The 12,107-nt window shown below is 45.9% G+C and overlaps 1 protein-coding gene across 1 annotated transcript; it reads right to left on the minus strand.

Moving 5' to 3' along the window:
- Nucleotides 1-9,798: 9,798 nt before the first annotated feature.
- LOC117866310 (uncharacterized) lies at nt 9,799-11,111 on the minus strand. Its single transcript, XM_034750496.2, has one exon. It carries the CDS (start codon nt 10,986-10,988, stop codon nt 10,263-10,265), a length of 726 nt encoding a protein of 241 aa, XP_034606387.1. The 5' UTR covers nt 10,989-11,111; the 3' UTR covers nt 9,799-10,262.
- Nucleotides 11,112-12,107: the final 996 nt, after the last annotated feature.

A 12,107-nucleotide genomic window follows, 5' to 3' on the forward strand; every position in this document is an offset into this window, starting at 1 on the left:
AAAGAACCTCTGAAAAAGTGTACTTCTCGTCACTCAAGTATCGAAAGAGTATAACATTCCTCCTTCATATTTTATTTGGTACAAATCAACCTCTTAACTAACTAAGTGGGTGTTTAGTTCCACGAACTAAAGTTTAGTCCCTGGCACATCGAATGTTTAGATACTAATTAGGAGAACTAAAACATGAGCTAATTATAAAACCGATTGCACATATGGAGGCTAATTCGCGAGAAGAATCTATTAAGCCTAATTAGTCCATGATTCGATAATGTGATGCTATAATAAATATGTGCTAATCATGAATTAATTAGGTCTAATAGATTCATCTCACGAATTCGCCTCCATCTGTGCAATTGATGTTGTAATTAGCTCATGTTTAGTCCTCTTAATTAGTATCTAAACATTCGATGTGACAGAGACTAAACTTTAGTCCGTGGAACCAAACACCCCCATGAACTAGTGCATTATCATCCTCACCTTAATTTAACGATGGTTTAGTGTCACATAACATCGATTTAGGCTATGTAATCTTTTATACTAATCACTACTTAGCCACGTCTAATATTGAGTCAATCGCTATAATAGTTCACCGTGCTTCGGTTCCGTTATTTTTTCAAAATTTTTATGTGAGGATTTGTTAAATTTTTTATGAGTTTTATTTATATCTTCGACTCATCATATTACCTCTTCTAGTAGTGACTACTCAGATAATTATATGGATGCTCAATGGAGGAGTTTTGTAGAGGACTTAAGTCTAGTTTCGCTTAGAGCAAAACCTGTTGTAAGTAGTAGTCTAAATCTTTGGCTGAGTAGTCTTATATAAATTCCCTCTTTTTTCTTGCGCTTAATGTCTTGTAAAATGTATATATCCTTCTCTTTTATATATAAAAAAGGTAGAGGCCTCCCCTACCGGTTTGCTTAAAAAAAGATAATTATATGGCATAAACTACTGTTAGATGCTACGAAACTATTGTTAAACTAAGGTCAGGATAAAAAATGCACTGATTCAGTTAGTTAAGGGATTGATTTGCACCAAATAAAATATGAGGGATGAACGTTACACTTTTGCAATACTTGAGCGATTAAAAATACGCTTTTTCCTCAAAAGTTCAAAAACAGTGCAAATTCATTGGTAATCCTATCTAGAAGTCCTTGAAATTGTAGAAAATTTCCACTGTTGATACAGGTGAGCTTATGATCGTTAGGTGCACAAAAGATTTCAAGTTAAAATTTGATTTGTGAGAGAGATAAAATTTATCAACTTTTTATCCGTACGACCAAATTAATTGAATTTGTATTTGATTTAGTTTCTTGTATGTAAAATAGGGTCTCACCTATTTTTTTCTCTTGTATATAAAATAGAATCTTGCTTTATTCTCTATACTATGGACTTCTTGACCCGGCCATCTACCACGAGTTGCGTAAAAAAGATGTCTAAAAGTGGGCATAAACAAACTGAATTTTTCATATTTTATTATTAGGGGGTGAAGTTCCCCCACGAAATAAGAGGGGTCAATGTGCTTTTACGTCCACGTGACGAGAACACAATCGCGGAGCACGGGTCCTTCTCCTTCAGTTTTTGTACACAAGAACAAAGAAAGCACTTGGCTATCACCTTTCGACGTCAGTCAGATTCAGCCTTTCGACGGCCACGCATTTTCCACGTACGCAGAGAGAAGAAGGATACAGATCACAGATGGTGGCTTGCTAACCACGAACCAGGCACTGGATCACAGGGAGAGAGAAATAGCGAGCTCGAGAACACAAAAGGGATGACCGACACCGACCAGGTCTAAACGGGAGCCAGCATTGCACAGAAAAATACTATTCTGCATGCACTGGCTAGTTGTCGGTGTAATTTGGACGGCGACTACGAAAATAAAAAAAATACAAGATAATAATGTGCCGAGTCACCATGTATTATTGCGCTGGGAAATTCGAATTTGTGTATGCGCCTTACGTTCTTCCTGCAGCCCAATCAATTAGTTTGCGTAGCATTTGGCGTCACCCGAGAGCGGCACCGGCAGGCAAGCGACGCCAATTCTCGGCAGGTCGCTGACCACACGTCAGGCGGGCTCATTTCTCTGCTTTTTTTGTTTCTTTTTTCTTCTTTGTTACACAAGAAAAATCTCTGTCTTTTCGCTGGCCACATTTTCCCCGTAGCTGCCACCCACGGGCCAAACAAAGCACCTTCCGTTACTGGCACACGAGCGGCGTAAAAGGAGACGCGACCAAAAGTTGACGGCGAACCACAGCAGCCCAGCCACCCGCACAAAAGCCCCCGGTGTCACCGTACTCCAGCCACCGATCCTTAGCTCAGAATTAGGCCCCTTGGCTTCTTGAGCAGCTCCTCCATCACTCCATCAGCTTCTCATGAAGCTCCTGCCAAATGGACGTTCATCAAATGGCTTCGCGGGAGGAGCCTCGCGATTCCCGCTAAGAAAAGTTAGGAGAGGGAGGAGAAGCTCAAAATACTAGCTTCCTGCGACTTCATCTTCTCTTTGAGGGCCAAAGTCCTAGCTTGCCCCTGGGTGCCATCGCCAAAATCCCCAGCTTGCGTGAGGCCGGAGGACATCGTCGACGCGGGCACAGGGAGGCCGGACAGCGGCGGCGGTGCGGACGCGAGGGCTGGAGCGGCGCGGGTGTGGTGGGCTAGAAGGCAGTGACGACGCGGCCGCATGTGGTCGGATGGCAGCGGCAGCGCGGACGCTGGGGGTTGGAGGCGGGGACAGTGTAGGCGCTGGGGTCGGAGGACAGTGGCGGGGCGGGTGCGGAGGGCGGTGGCGGCACCGGCAGGGGGCAGAGGACTGCGGTGGCGCTAGGAGGAAGGTGATGGGTGAATGGATAAGAAAGAGGGAGGATAGGGGGAAAAGAATAGGGGGATAAGAGAAGAGGAGAAATATAAAAAGAAAAAAAAAGAGAGAAGGGAAAATATAGACGTGGGAAAAAAATACGAGTATCGGAAAAATGAAAAAGAAAAATAAAAAGGATAATTTATCTATATTAAACAGCCAGGAGAAATTGTTTGGCAGTTGATGTTAAAATTTAACACCCGTCACATCGGATGTTTGGATGCTAATTAGGAGTATTAAATATAGGCTAATTACAAAACTAATTGCATAGATGGAGTGTAATTCGCGAGACGAATCTATTAAGCCTAATTAGTCCATGATTTGATAATGTGGTGCTACAGTAACCATTTGCTAATGATGGATTAATTAGGCTTAATAGATCCGTCTTGCGAATTAGCAAGGGTTCTACAATTAGTTTTATAATTAGCTCATGTTTAGTTCTTCTAATTAGCATCCGAACATCTGATGTGATATTGTTAAAGTTTAGCACCTCGTATCCAAACACGCCTTAGTAGCCTTGAACCAAACGGCCAAGCTAATCCACATTACCATTAGCATCCGGTGTCCAGTCTCCAGATTCCAGATTAAAAAAAAAGGAACTCCAGATTCGACGACCTATAACCGGATCAAGGATTCATCACACCCAGCAGTAAGAACCGGCAAAATCTTTCAGAGACTATATTCATCGTACAACCACGCTTGAAGCACACAAATCCCCAATCAAAATAGGGCTCTTCAGTTGCGGTTTTACTAACCAAGAAGCTTTGCACTAAGTTGAGACAGGGCGGCTAATTCAAACTTGAGAGTCAAAGCCCAATTGCGTTTTATGTGTAACTAATAACTTGTGCATTCGCAAGCGTACACAGAATTAAAAAAAAAATAGGGTACGCGCGCATGCACGTGACATGACATGACATGCCACGTGGCTAGCATGTAATACCATTATCACGTTCCTCGGTCCTATCAATTCGGGAACACGTACAGTAAACTGACTTCCGGCGATCACCAGCGTTGGTAACGTATGGTCCAATGAGTCCTGGACGTTGACGATGCTCACAAGTGGTCACGGTCGAGTAGGAGCGAGGCCACCACGAAATCGCCGGTCAAAGCCAGCGATCGGAGCAGAGGCTTCGTCTTCATCGTACACGAACGCGCGTGCTGGCCGCCTCACCTCGGCAACGTTTTCTTCCCCGCCTGACAGGTGGGACCTTGGCATCCCATGACCACGCCCAACTGGGTGTCCCAGATCCCTCCGTCCATGCACGCTCTAGGGTCGGATTCCTCGCCGCGACACCGACGGGAACTCGCGTTTTCGCGCGTACGAGGCCGATGGCCAGTCGAAGAGATTCAGAGAATGAGAGAAAGAAAACCCGTGCCTGGCTCTACTTACTTCCTTGTCCTTGAAGAGAGAAAAATGGATTTATTCAAACACAGAAGATGCCATGGTCGAATAGGGTCAGAGAGAAAAAAAAAGGGCTGAAAAGTGAAAAGGCACAGATTCCTTCTTCCGTCCAAACCACAAAAAGAAGAGAGCACGTAGTCGAAGCACGGGCGGAACCAAACCGGCCAGGAACCAGGAGCCACAATCTACAGACCAGCAGTCTCGTTTCTTACGATGCTGATGACGTAAAGCACGCAAAAGCATCGATCGAGGACCGCTCACACATCGCGTCATGGCCGTGGGCAGGCCGGGCTCGTTTCTGTCTTCTCCATGGCCACATTTCTTGCCCCTGTGGTGGTGGCTGCAAACCAAACAAACACGGCCAAAAGTTGACGGCGGCGAATCAGCCAAGCCGCTCGCGCACAAAGCCTCCACGGAAAGAAGGAACACGGCCAGTTGCCGCAAGTAGCCTTGAACCAAACTGCCCAACCCAAACTAACCGGATGTCTGGATCAACAAAAGGATAGCCATCACATCAAATGGGTTGGGGTTCCCTGATATATCTTGGTGCAGTTACACTGTCCACATTAGGCAGTAGCAAAGGCCTATCGTCACGGTGCGTTTAGCAGAGCTCCTAGAGCTGATTCTCTGCTGAATCCAGCAAGAGCTCTACCAAACAGTTTTTCATAAGTGATTCTATGAAATGAACTAAGTGGTTGGGAGCTGAAAAAAAGTAGCTTCTCCTGATTCTATGAAGTGATTCTACATCCTGATTTTAAGAGTTTATGCTAGAGAATCACTTTCAGCCACAAAATCACTTCTCTCACGGATTTAGCTCCCATAGATAATCAAAATCAGATGGAGTTCTACCAAATAGACCATCACGACCCAAATGTTAAAAACAAGATTAACATGTTAACATGAGCATCATGAGCATCATTTGTGCATAATTGAGCATCAATGCATAAGTATTCCATTGAGTTCATGAATTATTGTTTATTGTTGGAACTCAACTTTTTGAAGCAACTCAAATATCTGCTATGCAACTGTGCTCCCTGTTATTTTATATAAATATTAGGTGCAATGTTGTGAATTTACATTATTTGTATTGAATTTTTCAATGATGTTTGCTAGTGTTAAAATTTACTTAAGTTTCAGTTTTAGCTGTTTTCCTTTATCAATTGCATGAAAACCTAAGTAGCTCTGGAGGTGATTCTTGTGGCATTGTCTTCTTTGTAATTTTATCTTTCAAATGAGTATTTTTGGGGAATTTTTGGGCGCCTATAGCTAGGTCGTTTGAAGTGGAGAATTTGAACAGTTTGAAATGCATCGGGCCCACGTGTCAGCCTCCCCTTCCTCCTCTCCTGTGCCTCTCTGCTCGCCAGTTGGGCAGCGCCGGCGGCGCCTGCCTCGCTGCCATGGTCGGATCGGCCACCGTGGTTTCGCTCACACGAAATGCCTCCCTGCCCTCGTCATTCCTCACCTTTTTAAGCACCCAGCTGGCCTCCCCCGAACCCTAATCCCTTCCTCCACCATTGCTGCCGCCACCTTCTCCCACGCAGATGCCGTTGCCATCGAAATTTGTCATCGATGGTAAGATGCTGCTCAATTCCTTGCAGCTGCGGCTTCCCCATGACGTTGCGAACCTATTCCGCTATTCACCCGCCATCGTCGTCCCTTGTGTAGGCACCCCCGCCGCAAGAGCCCCTCCACCTCCGTCCGCTGTCCGTGGAGCTCCCTACTGTGTCGCTTTCTCCTTGTCGTGGAGCTCCTGCTGGTGAGCCCCGTGGCCCCAGGGCGCGGCCACGTTGCTCCCCCAGCCGCACCTTGTTGTTCCCTATGCCGGCCAAGCCAAGGCCACGGTCGGTTATGCACCACCGGCCCATGCCTGTGTGCGTGCGTGGGTGTGTTTCGTGGGAGAGAGAAGAGAGAGAAGGAGAGGGGGGCTATGGGGAAGATTCAAGGACCCAAGTGCAAGAGGAAAAAATGATCTAAGGGTCTAGATGTGAAATGACTTTGGTTTTCTTTTGTTTCCTAGATTTAAATAGATGAAACTTTGGAAATGCATAGAAATGTGTAGAAAAATGATAAAAATGCCAAACTTATTTTTTAGGTTCCTGTTGATATCTGGTTTATTTCAAAATTGAGTATGTGCATGCTACTATTGTATATTTTGTTCTATAATTTATTATGTTCTAGTAATGTTAAATGCCTTATAAATCATGTGATGCTCCAAAATTGTGAAATCAATTTTGTTAGCTTCCATTTATCATGTGTGCTCCAGATCTGCAACTTTTATTAGTGGAAGCTATGGCTTTCATGCTGTTTTAAATCTAATGCTTGTTTACTGTCTTAATTTTGTTATTTGCATGATAATTATACTGAAAATGATAAAATGTTGAAACCACTTCTTTTAGTCTTGTTTTCTACATATAATCTATGAAAGATGGTGGTCATGTTTGTCTGTAGGATTTACGTGCCTTTTATGATTTAATGTGTTTAATGGTAGTTTATCTTGTGTATTTTATATCTCAATATTGAAAAATTGATTTTTTTACATGAATCCAACTCTCTTGGTTTTATCTTGCTGCTGTCTATCATTGCAATTTATTTCATAATTGTTGCTCAATCAATGATTTTAATCTTGCAATTTCCTTCTTGCTTGTGGCTTATCAATTAGTATAATCTCTCTTAATGATCTTGTATGTTTGTATACCATTTTTAGATAGATTGTTCTGTTAATGATTAATTATTGTATGTGTCTGTCATTTTCCATACATTTCATGAGAATTTGCACTCATTAGCATCATGTCTAATGCATGCACGCATTTTATTCATTTTAGAGAGTGAGTTGCCGGAGAACGAGTCGGTTGAGCCCGAAGCTGAGGCCCACGTAGAAGTGGTTGTTGAGCCCGAGGAAACCCAAGGCAAGCATCTATGTATACTTATCCTACTTTTCAAAGTTAAATTGTTACTATGTATCGCTATGGGTTGCATGTGGGTTATCTGTCTTATTGCATTATTAAAACTTATGTCCTTGTTATTATGGCCTCCCTTGCTTTGTTTTCATATGCCTTGTCGCTCGAGTAGTATGGGTAAAGTTAAATTAATCTTGTTAATTGCTTAGCCATGCTTAGACATAGAATGGTCACTTTAGTAAGGGGATGGTTATAGTTTAATCAACACCGATTCTAGTATGGTTCTCTAATGTTGTTAAATAAATGAACATGATGGTTAATTGGATACAAGATTTGAGTAGTGTGTAGGGTCACGAGAATGGAGTCTCGGTAACATAGACCGCTTGAGTCAATTAAGGACCATCTGTTGTTGACGTTGGTTTGAGCACCTTTTTTGTGCTACCACAGAGAATGGGATGAATAAGCCTAATACCTCACTTGTGTCGCTCTACGAGGCATGTCCCTAGATGCGTGGTCCTCGGACTATGTAGAGGAGCCTAGGGGTGTCCCCAGTGGACCTAGGTCATCCTCCACACAAGCTAGGTGTGTTACACTCATAGTTTGGGGCGGTTTGGAAAGGGTTGGAATGAGTACTCCCTCGCGCACCTTTGGTCAGGTGTGCAAGCCGTAAGGTCCGCAAATTTACTTAACCTTGAAGCCTTGCTCCTTGTTTATCCCTTTGCATGCTCCTTGTTATATTTTGCGTAAGACTTGCGAGTACCTTTTGTACTCATGTTACTATCGAACACTAAAGTTGCACGTGAATCGGAGGCCGTGTTTGGTCACTTTTACCCCACTGTTCCGAGAGTGGGTGATGAATGACTAGAGCGGTCCTTGTTGCTTCGGTAGTGTTCTTGGGGCAACGACACCATCGTTCTCTTGCGTTTATCTAACGTATTCACTACATAGTTGTGCTCTTTTCATGAGTTAGGTGTTGGGTAAACTTGAACCTTAATATTTAATCTCACGTTGTTGTTGTTACGAGTCCAAGACTTGTATTTTGGAGCTCATTTATTTAAATTTCAGATTTGAACTATGTAAGTCACGAACTCGTAATCTTAATTGTTAAACTTGTGTAATGCTCAAAATTGCTCTTTGTGGTTCATATGGTGATGTGCGATTTGTACATTTGGTGTTGCTCGATCTTGGGCATGATTGTGAAACACCTACCAGGACTACCAGATTTGTGTCGTGTTATGTTGAATTGCATGGAATCTTGTACCTCTGGGTGTGTGTTGTCACTAGGCACGTCGCAAGACGAGTAAGTGTTAGCTCTCATCCTATTGGTATGATCGTCAATTCACTTGATTCGAGTTCAAGTTCAAATTGGGCGGTATTCCAGCTCCAAAGGGAATGAAAAATACGGTCTCAAGATTCCATCTATAAGACTATACTTGATCAAGGAAGTATTTTTTTTCTTCAGATCTAGCAGTTCATTTCCCCTATCTCCGGAACGGGTCGGAGCAGAGGTTTCGTCTCCATCGTACAGGAAAGGCGTGCAGGCCGCCGCTGACCAAAGCGCAATGGACGAGCGCCGGCTCAGCTGGCAGCAAGTGGAATTTCCACACAGAAAGAGCATGGCTATCACGAACGGGTATTAGGTCGTCCGTACGTACACGGTACACGTTCGAAATTTGTAGCTGCGACGGCTGTAGACGGACAGGGGGTTCTTGTTCTTCGCCGATGACCACACGGAGAAGGAAACCCGCGTTCGGCTGTGCTGGCCGGTAGGACTCGCCGAGGTGGCAAATGCAACCTTGCATGGCACATCACAGATGATGCCACGGCAGGTCAAGAAAAAAAAGAAGGGAAGGCCGGAAAAGAGCACAGATTCTCCCCGTCCAGGAGCACACGAACGGTCAGAGCCAAACCGGCCAGGAACCACGAGACCGCTCTTGTACCTTACGATGCTGACGTATCACGTATACGCATCAGAATCATCGATCGTGTACATCGCATAGCCGGCAGGCCGGGCTCATTTCTGCCATTTTCCATGGCCACATTTCTCTCCCCAATCCGAACTACCCAACAATTCGGATCAGCAAACGGATAGCCATCACATCAAACTCAAAGGGTTGGGTGCAGTTACACTGTCCATGTTAACAAAAGCCTCCCGTCCCCAGATTCCATCTCAAAGAAAGAAAAACACTTCAAGATTCGACATATACTCCACCACCAAGAATTGACATCAAATCCCCACCAACTGCATCAAGTTATAGATGGAACAGGGCTCTTCAGTTCAGGTTTCACTAAGCAAGAAGCTCTGCACTAGGTCAAGTCAGGGCGGCTAGCTAATTCAAACACCAGAGTCAACGCCCCAGCTGACTCAAACCATTTGCACCAACTGAGCAAGTCCTAGCCATTCAAATCATTTTGCATTTATATTACACCATTTTTTCCCTATAGAACTGGCAAAATAATTCAGAGATGCATCGTACCACCACGCTAATACAAATTCCCACAAAACAGGGCTCCCCAGAATTCACAGGTTTTATAAAGCAACAAGCTTTGCACTAGGTCAAATCAGAGCGGCAAATTCGCCCTTCAGACTTTAGAGTCAAAGCCCTAGGCGACTCAAATCATTTGCACCAACTGAAAAGTCCTAGCATTCACAAACCATCTGCACTGCACATATATAGTAAGTACTGATTTGCTACCATTAATTTACAGCGATTGATTACATCAACCACACACTACTAATTCCACAAACCTGTTACCTGCATACTAAATATGTACACCAACAACCACCACCTACAGAAACAAACATGATCGACCACACCAAACTGATGAACACATTGCCATTATTATCATGGTACTGCTGGCTGGGTGTATGAGAGTGTCGATGCTAATCTGACATGCTAAGCACGTAGTAGTAGTGTAGTAGTAGTATTAAACATTCCTAACCAACCTGATTTCAGCTGCTTGCTAAACCCCCAATTTACCAGAAGATGAAAAAAAGAAAGGGGATCAAAATCTCCCCCAACAACTAAGGCACCAACGAACAAACCTAACTGAGCAGCAGAGGCTAGAGAGGAGGAGGGGGCACCAACCGGGGAGCAAGCCGTTCACTGACTAGTGGGACCCCCACAGGCCCCAGGACCTCCAGTTCAGCACGCCGCCCCAACCGCGCCGCCGCTTCTCCTCCTCGCCGGCGGCCGCATCCTCCGGCTCATGCTCCTTCTCCTCCTCCGCGGTGAGGTACTCCGCGCCGTCCTCCACCTTCGGGGCCTCCTCCGGAGCAGGGGAAGCCGCCGCCGGCGGGAGGGGTAGGGGGTCGACGGCGACCTCCTTGCTCTTGCCCTTCCCCTTCCCCTTGCTGGCCTTCTCCTTGGCGGCGTCCTTGGCAGCGGCGGCCTCCTTGGCGGCGCGCTTCTTACGGCCGCGGCGAGCCCCGCCTCCCCCCTTGCCGCCGCCGGCGCCCTCTTTCTCCTCTTTCGCCAGGTGCTCCTCGAAGGCCTCGATGGCGCGGTGGATGGCCTCGCGGTCACCCTCCGGGGACCCATCCCAGCGGGACCAGTAGGCCGTGTAGCACCCGAAGCATCCGCACCCGAGCTCCGGCCGGTGCCCCGCCTCGCCGCGAGCCGGCGTCGCGGGCGGCGCGGGCAGCGCTGAGGACCGCAGCGAGGCCAGCACCAGGTACGCCAGCACCTCCTTCCCCTCGGCCCCGAGCGGCGCCGCGGCCGCCAGCACCGCCGCCGGGAGCAGCCGCATCAGCACCGCCTCCGCCGTCACCTCCCCTCCTCCTCCCGCCGCCGGCGGCGGCAGCGACGGCGACGGATGCACCTTGCCCTTCCCCATCGCTTTCCTCCTCCTTCGCGAGGCTTCCTCGGTTTTTGATTTGTTTGTTTTTACTTTTTTGGTGTTCGGAAAATGGAATAATTCCGTGGTTGGTTGGCTTGCTTGGGTTTTAAGCGACCTCTGCTGCTCTGCCCCAAGCGCTCGTTTGGGGCCCACCGGGTTTTTTATGCCAGGGGCGGCAGGGGGGCTGTGGCGGAGTGGATTAGGTGCGGCGCGGCGGGATCCGCTGCGGCAGGGTGGGTGGGGTCGGCGCAGGGGTGTAGCGTCGGATGGCGGGTAGACGGCTGGGATGTGGTCAGAGGTGACGAAGCACAGCTGGAACAGGTGAACACGGGATCAGCCGGATCCGGGAGCACGGGTACGGCAGTGGGGTGTCGTAGTTTCTGACGTTACGCTTTCGGATAACCCAGGTTGGGTTACTTTTCAGCCGTGCTTTTAGGGACTGTTTTCCTTTTTTTTATATCAAATGGAGTTTTTCAAAAAAATTCTTCCAAAAAAATTGATGCATTGGGTTATTCTAAAATTCTCTTTTCTAAAATATATCCATCTACAACAAAACGCCAATAACTATTTCTAATATTTCAAAATAGATCACGTTATGATAACTGGGCCTGTTAGTTGAGCTGCCCACCTCCTTTTCACGCAGGATGTGGAAACTAAATTTTTATGGTTTGCTTCAGCTTCAGAAGATAGTTGTTTTGTATCATCTACACTCACCGGAACTCACAGCTGGATTACAACAGTAGTATACAGACCTGTTACTCAAATCTCCACATCACGGAAACCTGACCAAACCTGAGTAGAACCAACCTGAGCACAACCTGACCAAACCTTTGCACAAGCAGCCAGTCAGTTGGAGTTGAAAACAATGCCTTGTTTAGTTCCCAATTTGGGAGTGGCAAAATTAGCATTTTGCTATAAATACGCAACTGTAGCGTTTCATTTGTATTTATGAATTATTGTCCAAATATTGACTAATTAGGCTCAAAAGATTTATCTCGCAAAGTACAATAAAACTGTGCAATTAGTTTTTGATTTCGTCTACATTTAGTACTCCATGCATGTACCGCAAATTTGATGTGATGGGGAATCTTCTTTTTGCATAATGTCAAAGTTGGA

The sequence above is a fragment of the Setaria viridis genome, chromosome 8 (assembly GCF_005286985.2).
Source record: "Setaria viridis chromosome 8, Setaria_viridis_v4.0, whole genome shotgun sequence".
Classification (NCBI taxonomy): domain Eukaryota; kingdom Viridiplantae; phylum Streptophyta; class Magnoliopsida; order Poales; family Poaceae; genus Setaria; species Setaria viridis.